Here is a 14,762-nt window from a genome sequence, read left to right as displayed (position 1 = left end):
AGGGCCTATTACTATTCCAGGGGATTGTGTAAGTCCAATTATTACTGATACGTTGGTTAATAAGGCTCTATCTAAAGTTAAAAACACTGCCTCCATGGGACCAGACGGTGTCCCGGGCTGTGTCACATGTGAGCTCCAAAATGAATCAACTCCGCATCTGAATACCCTGTTCAGTCTCAGCCTCTCGACAGGATATGTGCCCATAGAATGGCGCACAGCAACGGTGGTTCCGCTGCACAAGGGTGGGCCCACAATCGACCCTGGGAACTACCGACCAATAAGCCCGATCTGTAAGGCAATGGAGTGAATCATTATGGAACTCATAAATGGAGAGATTGGGAACCTCCAAACACTTGACCCCATACAGTTCGGCTTCGTCAAGGGCAGATCATGCCTCCTGAACCTGGTGGATTTCTTTAAGACAGTTACTCAGGCTATAGATAAGGGAAAGGAGGTACACACGGCTTACCTTGACCTTGCTAAAGCATTTGACACCATTCCCCATTCGGGTATTATTGATAAACTCACCAACCTGGGCATAAACCCTTACATCACAAGATGGATCGCAAACTGGCTCTCAGACAGATCCCACAAAGTAAGAGTAGCGGGATCTATGTCCAAATCCAGACCAGTAATGAGCGGTGTGCCTCAGGGCTCTGTCCTGGGGCCCCTCCTGTTTGGCATATACTTCTCAGAAATACAGGCAAGCACGGAAGGGCTGTGGCTGACCAAGTTTGCGGATAACTGCAAACTGGGTGCTATAATAGAGTCTCCGGCCAACATGGATATCCTCCAAAAGGGCCTTAATGAGACTGATGCATGGTGTCAAAGCCATGGTCTCAAGCTAAATGCTAAAAAATGCATAGTAATCCCCTTTGGAAAAAACAGAGTACCCGCAAACTACAACATAGGAGGTAACCCCCTGAAATCTGAAGACGTAATAAGGGATCTACAGACCCAAGTAGATAGTCAGCTTTCCTTTGATAACCATGTTGCCAAGGTGGTTAGAAAATCCTTCTATGTGACCCATCTGATGACGAAAGGGTTCGCATCAAGATCTAAGGATGTAGTGGTGCCCCTCTATTCTTCCCTCATCAGACCCATTATTGAGTACAATGCGCCAATTGGAATGTACCTGGCTAGGCAAGACCACAGAGGTACCTCACTAAGAGAATTACTGGCCTCAAACAGTTGCCCTATGCAGCACGATTGAAAAAACTAAGGCTTTTCTCTGTTGCATACCGCCTTCTCAGAGGCGATCTCTGTCTAACATACAGAGCCATGTCCAACCCAGAACTGTTGAACATGCTCCATCTTAGCACAACAAAATCTACTCAAGCTACACGCTCTAGGGATATAAACCTCAGCACAACAATGAATAGAACATGCTGGAGAGAGAGAGATTCCCTTCAAAAAGACTTCCCTTGCTATGGAACAAGGTCCCGATCTACATAAGACAGAGCCCCTCACTATCACGCTTCAAGAGGAACCTTGACGAGTGGATGGGTGACAAAGTTCACACCAGGGATCATACCAACAGCTCTACTAGATAGGGGCCAAGGGTACTAGCTGCTAGATCTAGGGCCTAGGGAACTAACCAAAGGGGCGGTGAATACCACACAACGTGGCTGGGCTAATATATGCCTTTGGGCAGATAGCCCAGTACCTACCTATGAACCTATGTTCAGCCTGAACTGAAGGCTTCCAAAAATACAGATTTGTCCAGTGAGGGATCTTTGATGGACCATCCTTTTCTCAGTTTCATGACCTCACAAATTTTTTCAAGAATTTCACCAAAGGTGAAATCTTCCAAGGGGGACCTGGGTGAACCCTTACCTTCATCCAAGTCTGTATCCTCCGTGAAAGACTCTGGGGAGGAGTCTATGTGCTTTTACTTGCACGTCTGTTTCTTGTGAATTGATTCTTTTGGGAGAACAGATGGTTCAGAATCAGACTGAAAACAGATGTAGCAAATCATTTCAGAAGCCTGTGGCGCCAACTGTCCTTGTCTGACGGGATAAAAAGATGATGACACTGCAGGATCTAATTGGGGTTTGGGTGGAGCCAAATTAAGGGAAAGCGTCCTCTCTTTGGGTAAACCCAAAACTCTTTTGACAACGTCAGTGGCTGAAGCTGTGGCTAGAACAGAGGATCTCCCAGGATCTGAAGACAGGAAAATCTCGACTCCGACCAGTCCTGGCCCCAAAGCTGATCTCAGGCTGGAGCTGTCTAGTGCCAATGCATCTGGGGGGAGATACGACTCCGAGAAACTTGGGGTTGAACCATCTCCCCAGAACTCAGCACCGACACAATTACTCTGAATCCCTTCCATATCCAAAGGTATCTTGTCGAGAGGGATAGGGTAGCTGTCAGTGTTGAACTTGATTGAACTGTCAAATGCCAATCGAGATGCTTCAGGATTAGTTGGATCCAAAACGGTCAACGAAAGAATGGGACAGTACCAACAATGGATATGCATCCTCAAGAACTTTCTCATCATCCTGCTGATGCTGTACTCTCTTAAGCTTCGAGACGACTGAGTAGAGGAAGCCATTGATGATGGTCTGGAATATCTCCTTTCTTGCAAGACTTGAGAATGTAATCATGGGCTCACTGGTTCCAGTGAAAAATGGGGCAGGAGAGAGGACAGATGGGACTGAAATGCTGTCAGCTCTGACCTCCTAGCTAGTTTACGTAGCATTCCAACTGGTATTGACAGTTCTGATGAAGATTTGCTGTCAGAAGATGGAGATTTGTCTTTTTCCTTTTCTTTCTCTTTTTGTCTATGTTTCTCTTTCCCCTCTTTTTTCATCTTTGTCTCGATCTAAGGCTTTTCCAGAAGACCTAGCCCTATCCTGTTTTTTGGCAGAGGGGCAGAAGAGAAAGACCCAGAAACTAAGGTCCCTGTCTGTGGAGGGAGGAGACCCCTCACCACCAACTTGTCACGTTGAGCTTGTAAAGATGCAGCACTACAGGAAGCACACAATGGACATTCTGTATTCAAATGATCAACACCCATAATATATACACAAAGTGTGGTGATCTTGATGGGGGCAACATTTTTTGAGGTCTTGTAATTCAGCTGTTCCCAAAAAATCTCTACTACAGAAAACACAGCAAATACAATCAAAAACTAATTTACGTATTAAATAATTCTGCATCTAAGATGAACACTAACTTACTATTAAACACTATCACACTAAACTATTCTATACTATCTTAAACATATATTTAAGAAAAAATGCTACTGAGCACACTAACTTCTATCCTATCTAACAAATGTTGCCAAACTTGAGAGTAACAGTTCTCAAGGTACAGGAGGAGTAAGGGTAAAAAGGTTTTAGTAACTATCAGAAATTGAAATATTAGCTGAAAATGCAAAGGATACAAGAGCCCTTGAAAACATGTCTGAAGTCTTCAGGTGGCAAATGAAAACTAAGGTACTGGATTGGAGTTCAGTGAATTATAGGTAGAAGAGGAGTCACAGCCCTGGAGCCGTGGAAACTTCAAATTCGGTGCGGAGGTCGGATCAGACATTCCACATGTTGAACTGGACAAAAATAGACAACACTGGATCTAGTATTACCTGCGTCAGAAGGAAGTCATGAATCTTCAGAATGACCCTGGATATCAGTGGAAAGGGTGGAAATGCATATAGGAATACTCCTGACCACAGAAATGAAAATGCATCTGTTTTCTAGGCCTGTCTGCAAGGAGTCCAGTTGCAGAATTTACTTAGTTGTCTGTTTTGAAAGGAGGTGAATAGATCTATTTGAGGTGTTCTTCATAACTGGATTGATTCCTGGAAAACCTCTTCATTCAAATTCCATTTGACAGGGTCTGCCCTGATCCTGTTCAGCTTGTTCACCACTACATTTTGCAATGACAGAATGCAAGATGCTTGGAGGGTTATACAATGCTGTAGAGCCAACTCTAAAGCAATCATCGCCAGCCTGCACAATGGGTAAGACCTGTTGACATCCTGTTTATTTATGTACCACATCACTGTGGTAATGTCTGTAATCACCTGCAATGGTCTTGGAGGCCACAGGTTATGAAGAGACTCAATAGCAATTATCACAACTAATACCTCTTTGTCATTTATGTACTTTAATATGTCTGAACTGTCCCATAGGCCGCGCACCTTTACCCCCATAAACACTGCTCCCCAAGCAAAATTGAGGCATTCTGTCACCTCTACCAGTGTATTTTTTTCCTTGATACAGCCCCAAAATAGAATCTGAAAATCCCAGAGGATAAGAATACTGGGACCACTTTTTCTAAGGAACTGCTGACTTTTTCTGATGTATAACTTGGCAAGAGCAATCATGAAAGTCACAGAAGCCATGAACCCTAGAAGCCTGAGGCATTCTATGCCTGAAGTCAGACAAACTGGAGAACAGGAAAGTTTCCAGATACAATTTACCTTTTCCTTTGTTAGGAATGTCTGAAGAGAAATAACTAGAAGGCAGTCTAAAAACACAACCCTGTGTGACAGATGAGTTTTGAACATTGCTCTGCAAACACTGATTGCTAACAAGTGAAGAAACCCATGTTAAGGACTCTTGACATCTGACAAAAGACTTTGCAAAGGTCCGTAATTCATCTAAAACAAGAAAAAATGTCATAAGCATATTTTACATCTAATGTTACAAAGAAATCAGAAGAATGACTGATAACAGACTCTGAAGGTTCAACATTTTGAATTTTTGGTACTTTCACAAACTGGTTGAGAAAGAAAATACAGCTGGTCTCCAGGAAAGCTTGTTCTTTGAAACCAGAAATATTCTGGAATAGAAACTTTCCTCTGTTTTGTCTAAAGGCACTGGTAGTAAAACTCCTAGGGTAAGCATGCGTTTAAGAGCCTGATGAGAAAAATGGTAGGAAGGAATTTCCCTTAAAGGAGATATGTATAACCAGTGGCAACTGTAACCCTCCTGAACTAGGATTAGTAAATCCTTACACTTTAGTTAGAGAATAAGAGATGTAGGGAGTGGTGGGGTAAGGAATACTGGCACAGTCATTATTGAGGTGTAGTCTTGTCCATATTAGTGAAAACTTCCCTTTTTTTCACTGTTTCCCCTACTGCTAACTCTTTTATGTCGCCTATTTGCCAGCAGAAGGCAGGGAATTATTCTTTTATTTTATTTTTAAGAAAAAAAAACAAAGGTTTGAAAAGTCTTACTAACTCCCTGAATTAATTTCCCTCTGCCATCAAACTGTTTGAGAACCCGAGTAGCAGGAGGGCCAAACTAAACCTAGTTATCTGCACTAGTGTTTAAAACCTCATTTTCTACCTCATCCAAAACCTTTTTAGTATATATCCAGGTATGCCTCGTTAAAACAGCAGCATTATTAGTGGCCCTAGACACAGTATCTGCACAATCATACACACCCATCAAAGCATGTTTAGACACCTGAAACAGGTTGGAAATTATAGGATTCACATAGGACCTATCCTCTGAAGGAAGTGTAGCAGAACAATCCCACAAAACTGTCAACACATGACAAAACAGATTGGAAAAAAATTCTCTTATGAAATCTGTATAATACTTTTCCTACTTATCCACAGGGGCTGGGTTGGTAATAAGTGCTCTGCCTTTTTTTTGGGGGGCATAATAGCAGGAAAGGGCATACCATGAGGTAAATTGACTTACAGCATATCATAACATATCTTTAAATTTAGGAGAGACATCTGCTTGTTCCCACAAAGATACAAATTTATTCTGGAACTAGTATTAGAAAAAGGGAAATTCCTCTAATGGGGTTGGAGAGGACAAACTTTCTACTGAATCAGAGCTTTGGGCTTAAAAGTCAGACAAAATAAGACCCTGTCTCTGTCTGTGCTAAAATAATCTAACATTTCCTCAGGAATTATTTCATCTCTCCAGAATAGAAAGCCTGCAATAAATTTCTGACTAAACTAAGAAAACTGTTCTTATGAACAGAAAAATGTTCTTCAATAATCAAGGTCTAACATTTAGTTACTTTTTTTCTAGGGACATCTTTAGAGGGAGACACTGAGGGAGAATGCATATCACCGTGCAAGAGGTCTCTTTCCTTGGCCATCCTGACAGGAGCTTCCCAGGGTGTCTTCTGCACCTAAAATAGATAGTCCTCCCATACCCACATTGGGCATTAACAGCCAAAGAGAAAATGTCTGACCCATAGTCCAGTGTGGCTAGCAAGGTTACACCACAGGGATTTAAGGAAACCAGTAAGTTGTCTAAGGAACCTGCAATGGCCACTACAGTGTCACCTACCATCAGCTCAGGCAATGACTCCGATGCTGGCAATGGAGGAAAGAGATCATGCTTCAACAGGTTTTACTTTTTAGGTACACTGGAAGAAGAAACACAGCAGGATCAGTTAAGAATACGTGGTACAGCCAAGGAAGAAGCCTGACTGTTGGTAAGCGCTGTTGGGAAGAGTCAGTTGGAATTTAAGTAGACAGACAAGTGTTCACAAGCAGCACACACACACTTCCCTAACACAGTCTCTCAAAATTCAAAAGAAAAAGCACAAGTAAAAGAATTCTCATATGAATTTTGTGTAAATTCCTTTCACAGAAAATGCACTGAGACAAAACAAGTGATGAAGAAACGATGTCACGAAATGTACTCAAGCAAACATAAAATACATTCTAGCCCCGAAAGACACTTCATACTGCTCAACTTTAACACCTTCAAGCAAAATGTTTCAAGCAGAAAAATAATGAAGGCACATAGTCACTATGTGTACAAAAGCATCAACACACTTGAACTGCATATTAAATACATAAAAACAAATTTCAAGCTTTAAATCCTTATACTTCAGTTATAAAATGTTTCAAAAGTTGTACATTTTTTTCACAAAGTCATTTACTGTATTCAATAATAAGGTTTGTTCTAAAAAAGAAGTTATGTACCTACCATAACGTTCCATGTTAGTTGTCTTCATCTCGCCTTCTTTCTTGCTGGTTGGGATCGGAGCCGATCCTCTTATCCCATGATGCCTAACGCTAGCTACCCAGATCTCATTTGTAATAGCTAACCCCAGACATAGCCAGAGAAACAACCTGCACAAACAGGTTGAGCAAACCTGTAATACTCTCTCAGTCAGTAGAGGAAACGAACCAGAGAAAACTCAGCCAGTGAAACCAAAACTCCTCTCGATCCAATAGGACAGGGGGATGGAGGGTGGGATGCAAGAAAGAAAGCGAAATGAAGACAACTAACATTGAACGTTATGGTAGGTACATAACTTCTTTATGTTAAGTTGTTTATCTCGCCTTCGTTCTTGCTGGTTGGGACAGCGTCCCTAGCGCCTACAATCCTGGGCGGCTCATTGGAACAGACTCTTCAGAACAGTGGAACCAAAGTCAGCTCTGCTCCTGGAGACCATATCTAGCTTGTAATGAGAAATAAAGGTATGAGGATTTGCCCACGTAGCAGCTGCACAGATAGAATCCATGGGCAACCTAGATTGGAAGGCTACAGAGGTGGCCAATGCCCTAGTAGAATGACCTTTTTGTTTGATAGGCAACTCTTTGTTTCTCAATTGATAAATGAAAGTAATAATGTGAGACAACCACCTGGATAAGGTCACTTTGGAAACTGGGAGACCTTGTTTGCCTAGGGCGTAGGAAGGGAATAGTTGGTCCGACTTCCTTACATCCTTAGTCCTATGCAAGTAGAAACGCAATTGTCTATGAACGTCCAATTGGTGTAATTTGTATTCTGCCTTGTTGGTGTGGTTAGGGAAAAACACAGGAAGGTCTATAGATTGGTTTAAATTGTTTTCTGAGCAGACTTTCGGAAGGAATGAGGGATTAGCCCTCAGAGCAACCCTGTCCTTATGAAAAAACAAGTATGGAGGACGAACACATAGTGCCTGACGTTCAGAGACGCATCTGGCTGAAGTAATAGCTACCAGAAAAAGTGTTTTCCAGGATAGAAACTTAATGGAGCAGGATGCTGCAGGTTCAAAGGGGGGAATAATTAAGGAGGTTAGTACCAAATTAAGGTCCCAAGGAGGAGGGGGATCTCTCACTGGAGGTCTAAGGAGAGTAGTCCCTCTTAAAAAGGCTTTACAGAGCTCATGAGACATAATGTTTGAATTAGACAACCCAACATGAAAGTTAGAAATGGCCGCCAATTGAACCCTGATTGTAGCAGAAGCAGACCGAGAATGAAAAAGCTGTGCTAGGAACTCCAAAATTTCGTGGACTGGGGCTGAAAAAGGATCTATGTTCCTAGCCTCTGCCCAACAAGGAAAACATTTCCATTTGCTAGCATAAGTCTTTCTAGTTGTGGACTTGTGAGAGGAGACAATAATCTCACGCACGGCTGGGGAAATGCTGGGAAGCCTGGCTAAGGTTGGAAGTGGAGCAACCAAGCTGAGAGCTGGAGTGTTTGGAGGGATTGATGCAACCCGCCTGATTGATGAATCAGTAGGTCTGGAATCGGATCCAGAGTCCAGGGCTGATCGAGAAGGTAATGGTGCAGGAACGGAAACCATATCTGTCGAGGCCAGTAGGGGGTAATGAGGATAATTTTGCAACCCAACAATATTGCTTTCTGTATGAGTTTCAGTATCAGGGGAAACAGAAGGAAGGCATAAAGAAGTCCCTAAGGCCAATCGTGGACTAGAGCGTCTCTGGGTGTGTGACCTGGAAGCGGAAGAAGGGAGAAGTAGTTGCTGCATTTGCTGTTTAAGGGGGTGGCAAAAAGATCACAGAGTAAGGCCTTAGACAAGTTTAATGCTATTGGCTGTCAAAATGCAATTATTGAAAATGGAAATCAAAATCTAAACAGAGTGTAAGTAAAGTATTAACTATTGCACATGAGACTGAAAAGAACTGGAGGGAAGATATTTTAAAAAAGGAAGGAGCAAATGGCAGAGAAATAAATGGAATTTGTGAGAACAGTATATGCAGATTAACATTCAGGAAGAGGAGTAAGCTTAAAAGGATTTCAGGAATTGAGCTATTTACTGCTGGAGTGAATGAAAATTGTTAAAAAGAATATACATATACTACATGAAAATACTAGGAAATGTTACTACAGTTTTTTTCTATTAATGTATATATACTCATGTCACTCTAAAATGATTCATTAAAGGTGTTAGAAAATATATTCTGGATAAACCAAAAATAATGGAGGAACAAAAGCCCAAAATCAGAGACAATTTTTAAATATTAATAATTCTCATAGGTAAATAGAACATCACATTTTACAACACACATATTCTAAACAGTTAAGTATGAAAATCTAGGAGCAATGCAAAATATGAGGCAAAACCAGGGACAATTCATATTAATATATTTTTTTTCCCCAAAAGTGATTAAAAAAATATCAAACTTTGATTGAGTCTGTCAGCATGCAAGAGAATCTTTAAAGTAGAAAGAATAATCGTAACATGGACAGAGTAATACAAATGCTGTGAACTCAATGCAGGTTGAAAAACATCCACTGGAGCAAGCACAGAATAGTACAAACTGCTGACTTGCATCAATGGTATCTGCAAGAACTTAATTTAAGTGTCTACTTATAATTCAGTTAAATGTGTCCAGAGGACTGTTCAGGCTGATGGCTTCTTCTAGCACAAGGAAGAGGTAAGATGTCCAGGTGGTCCACTGATCTACCAGACCACCATTTTTTTTTTGATAAACCCAGGATTTAGGGCACAACAAACTTACTAAGGGTTGACATTTCATCAGTTCTGGAAGACAAGAAGGAAGTACTAAAATAACACTACGACCAAGGAAAGATCTTTTAATACTCCAGAGAGACAAGGCACGGTGGGTATGATGGGTTGAAGGGGATAAAACTATTAGGAGAATACCAAAGAATGGCATGTAGTTTGTACTGCAGTACGGAGTAATTTTTTTTTTTTTTTTTTTTTTTTTTAAGGAGTGAAGGGTAATAATCACAACAGCTCCTGGGCTTTATAAATCTGCAGCTGTTGTATGGTCAAGGCCACTGTACTACAAAGAAAAGGGGCAGTGGCAGTCACAGACACACACTCTTGTGTTGTAAACTGACTGCAGGAATTGTGAGCAGGCAACTTTTTAAATTGCCTTTCTGTGTTGTAGACTTTTACATGATAAAAGTATAAATGCATGCATCACGAAAAACTGTACAAAAATAGCGAGTGATCCTTGATGTATTCTAGAGAAGTACCATGCATGCATGCATGCAAATGTGCATCTATGTACATGAAAACCACTGAGGTGGTGAAGAAAAGATATGATCTGGTAGTGGTGTGGGGGAATACCTAGTCTTAGTGATGCATAGCTGAATTTCAGCATGGTGTGGGAATGCTGTAGAAATACCCTCACAGTTTTGCCTTTATCCAATCAAGAGACTTCCTCACTCTTTCAAGAAGTTGGTGCAGTGGGAGATCTGGGACTATGTCAGTCACTACACTCACGCATTCTCATTTTTGCAGTCTCACTGAGATTTAAAAGGCAAAAGGCAAACTAACATCAAGATACTTTAAAGCTTCCAGATCCAAGAGCCACTTCTCTCACCAGAGCGGCACCAACATCTGTGTGCAATGAAATGGAAGCAGACACACTAACCTTTTATTTTCAATAAAAACATGCCATGTGATGGTCAGATCAGCTTCCACAGCCAGCTCTCACGGGTCAGGAACCTGCTGGCATCAGTGTGAGCTCGTGCTACCATGGTTTTGAAACATTTAGACAAAAACAGCATGATCCACACATCATCACCTAGAAGTTTCCAAGACTACTCAAAGCTGAATGTGCAAAAAAAGATACTGTTGATTCTTTACTTACTTTTTATCATACTAACATCATTAGCACCATCACCTATCGCCAGGGTAACTGCTTTTTTGTACTTTTTCACCAGCTCTACCACATGAGCCTTCTGTAATGGTGTTACTCTGCAACAGATGACAGCCTTGCATGCACATGCTGTTTCCAAGAACTCCTGCTCCATGTCAGCCTCCAATGCATGAGCCTGTAAAGTAAAGAAAAAGTAAAACAAAAATTGAGCCATACGTCAAAGTATGTACCTTTGAGAAGTGGATCTCTGAGATCCTTCCATTTGCCCATATTCAAACATTTTTTTTTACACTGCAACCATTCAGATACTGAATGCATCTACAACTACTAACACACCCAGTGGATTATGTACTATCTGGTGCCCTTCAAAGACTACAAGGCCCACAAAAGTATAACATTAAGTGAGAGGTGAAAAAGGACTACAGGGAATCTGAAAAGCATTTCTGTTCTTGCATACTCGACATAGTGGTTGTGCACCTTCATTTCCCTGATACTTCTGTATTAATTTTGAGATTCTTTCAAGGATTACAAATGCAGTACTCACAATTTAAAAAAGAATCATATATTACTTACAGAAATAATCTTTGCCACTGACTTCAGTTTTCCAAATGGAAAACCACAAAATCAAAATGTGTGCTGCAATACAATCTGCATGTAACAGAAAGGGCTGAATAGCTGGACTATTTCTTGAAACAGTTGAACTAAAGTAAACTATCTGGGTCTGCAAAGATGAAGACCCCTTGACATACTGGCAGCTCTAAAACACTCTTTGTAAACTTCTTTCACCCCATGATTTGAACATTTTAGGGCACTACTACATTGTATGAGCTATGGGTTTATTTACTTAATACCTCTTTTCAAGATAGACATGAGATGGTAAGCAAAGTGTAAGACAGAATTTGGCCACTAGATTAGAGAAATTCTACTACTTTTTCAAGGCTGGGGAAGACACCCACACACTTTAAGGATAGGTATTTTATGAATATTACAAGAAAATAAGTACGCCATTCTTTGACGGAGACAACAGACAATGGTAGCAAGTAAACCTTTTATTTGGGATGACTGCAAGTAGGTAATTGAAAGCAAGTCCTGAAATATGGAGACTGAATGGCTAAAGAACAGACTAGCATATACCAAGTCAGAGATGCCATTTCTTAGAATATGTCTGCATCTCCGAGATATAGCCATCTCAGACTTGGTATACACAAGTTCAGTGGGGTGGGTTGAAAGGGGGGCTTGCCCCCCCCCCCAAAAAAAAAGTTTAAAGGAGAAGAGTGATTTTTGCGATTGCTCTTCTGTTGTTTAGGTCTGATTTTCACCTTGTTAGCACACGGCATTTCGAGTGCTGATAATTCAATAGGGAGCTCTGGAAGTAAGGGAATAGAAAACAGGCATGAGGAGGCTAGAATTTACTGCAATTAGTAAAGGAACCAAAGTACTGACAGCAAATAACCAGAGAAGGCAAGGTGAGAGAGCGTATTGAGGCCAAGCAGACATGTGGACTGCAGGTTAGAGACTGCCTTCTCTACCACAGACTGATAAACAGGGTAGAGGCAAAGAGAAAGGGATATTTAATAAATGAAAGACCACATCTGGTAGAGCTCTTAGCGGACTATAGAACAGAAGCTGCTTTTAAAAAAGGGATCATTAGTAGGGCACACAAAAACTGCATAAGTATAAGAATAAATCAGAACAGATTAGAAAAAAATTGGGAAGAAAGGCAATATTTAAAGGAATAATGGGAGGATGTATGTGTGGTTCCTTAGTAAGCAACAAAGTTCAGAAGATTTAGAATTTGTTTGAAGTGCTTGCATAATTTTCTACCCTAAGCAGCTTTTAATGAATTTTTCCTCAGGTAGACAGCAAATGCTGGATTGTGTGATGACAGAGAGAAAGAAAACTGGGAATATGTTTTATAGGAATTTATTTAGTGGATGGATTTTAAAAACTCCCCACAGAACACTTGGTCAATAATGTTGGGGGAATAAATGGTTGTAACTAAGGAAAGTACTCTTTTGAGTAAAATAGTTCCTGAATTGCCTATAAATAGTAGAGCCTTACTAAGTTTAATGTTAATGGCTGCCAAAAAAGCAATTAACTAGAAAATGGAAATCAAAATCAAAACCAACTGTAGCTGAAATATTGGACACAATAAAGTATGCAAAGAACTGGAGGTGGGATCTTTGAAAAACAGAAGGAGCAAATTCCACAGAAATAAAAAGAAACTGTAGGAACAATATATGTATTTATACTGTGATTTTTCTTTACACTGTTTTTACTTGTATTCTGCTTTTAATTGCATATTAAAACTTGGAGAGACCACAAGCTCTGCCTTTTGTGAGTCAGGCAGAAGTTTCCCACCCTCCCACCATGTTGTTGTGTTCTTAAATACCACTGTCTTTCTAGTTGCCTGTCCCTTATATTAATTTGACTATATATCTCTTTCCCTGTCTCCTTTCCCTGGCTGCTGTGAGTAAGTACAAAATTATCATTTTGTGAAATCACTCCCCTTCAGCTATTTAAATTTATTGTCCATCCTACTGTATTCCATAGTACCATAATACAAAAGTGCCCTCCCCTTTCAATCTATCTTGCTCTTTTAAAAATAGTGGTTCTCCACTTAGCTAAAAGTTGTTACCCACTTTCATATCTAACTGCTCAGTGAGCACTACAGTGTTTAGGATAAACCATTTTTTTAATCATACCTTTAAGCATCTATTGCAAGACCACCAGTTACTGGAGAGCCCACGTTCTGCCTCTCAGTAGTCATCTTGGGATTAGTCCTTCCATTTTCTCCTGGTGAAAGAAGGAGTACAGGGACATGTTTTTCCTGGAGACTGCCGATCACCAGAAAGCCTAATAACTGCTTTATAGGTGACAGCTTGGAATATATGCTTATATTCTGGTCCTGGTGAGAGAAGGAGCAGAGTGCATTAATTCCTGATCGTTTCTGGTTGAAGAGCGAGCATCTGTGCTTAACATTCCTGATGGTCTAGTTGCTATTCAAGGCATCTACCAGAAAAAGGCTACAAGCTTACAGACCCTTCCATCATCTGGGACAATTCTGGGGATCACCAAACAGGCTATGGCCTACTTCTCTTCTTGGGATTGGTGCTAACATTTTGCTTCTGGTGAGAGAAAAAGCAAAGGAGCATTGTATCCCAACAGAGTGACGCTATGGTGAGACCAGCATTAGTAGTAGCCAGGCAGTAGCCATTCATACAACTCCCCTCTTTTCATCATTCTTGACAAGCTAATTCTTTGTTTTCAGGAAGTACTGCTTGATTTGTTTCTAACTTCAGAATATCTGCCTAAATACTTCATCCTTACATTTTCAGGGTCTACACATTAGTTTCCCCTCAAGTGTTTGGCAGTGCTCTGTACAGACTCGGACACCTTGAGTGACATTTTTCTTGTAAAAGCACAACTGAAATTTCTCCAATACCTAGTTGCATACAGGACAACTAGTTTACAGTAACAAGCACTATCCACATAGTTGCAAAACAGATACTCCTGACAGTGACTGACATTCTCACTCTAACTGTCTAATCAACAAAAAAGGGTCTGTTGCCATGGATATGAACTTTCCTACTGTCTCGGTTACCGGCTTGGTGGATATGGCCATCCTGAGGCAATGTAGAAATTGCCTCATGTTTACTGAGGACCAATTAATTCTCAAACTGATATGGTATGCAAGAGATGTACTTACACAATGTCACTGGAGGTAAAGCTCTCACATAAAAGTACTCTTCATGTCAATAGGTTGTCAGTAGTACACACGTTGCACCCATCATGCACAAATTAAAGCAGACATTTCGACCCACAACCACAAAGACCTCCTAGACAAAGTACATATAACAAATACCCTCAGCAGCCCTAAATGTGCTCTTTCAAAACAAAACAGAGCTACATCTCATGGAGCCTCTACTTCTAAGTCCAAAAGGCAAGCCACCACACAATCCAATATTCT

General features: G+C 40.8%; 1 protein-coding gene across 1 annotated transcript in view; it reads right to left on the bottom strand.

The window, feature by feature from the left end:
- Positions 1-14,762, bottom strand: part of ATP8B2 (ATPase phospholipid transporting 8B2) — a gene marked incomplete in the record, with an annotated part of 2,601,455 nt that overhangs the window by 509,775 nt on the left and 2,076,918 nt on the right. Inside the window, 1 exon segment of the mRNA XM_044080643.1 lies at positions 10,784-10,967. Within this exon segment, the coding sequence (XP_043936578.1) occupies positions 10,784-10,967 (184 nt within the window).

The sequence above is a fragment of the Protopterus annectens genome, chromosome 8.part0, assembly GCF_019279795.1.
Source record: "Protopterus annectens isolate FY-2018-M chromosome 8.part0, PAN1.0, whole genome shotgun sequence".
NCBI classification, from domain to species: Eukaryota; Metazoa; Chordata; order Ceratodontiformes; family Protopteridae; genus Protopterus; species Protopterus annectens.
This window is presented reverse-complemented; position numbering and strand designations above follow the sequence as displayed.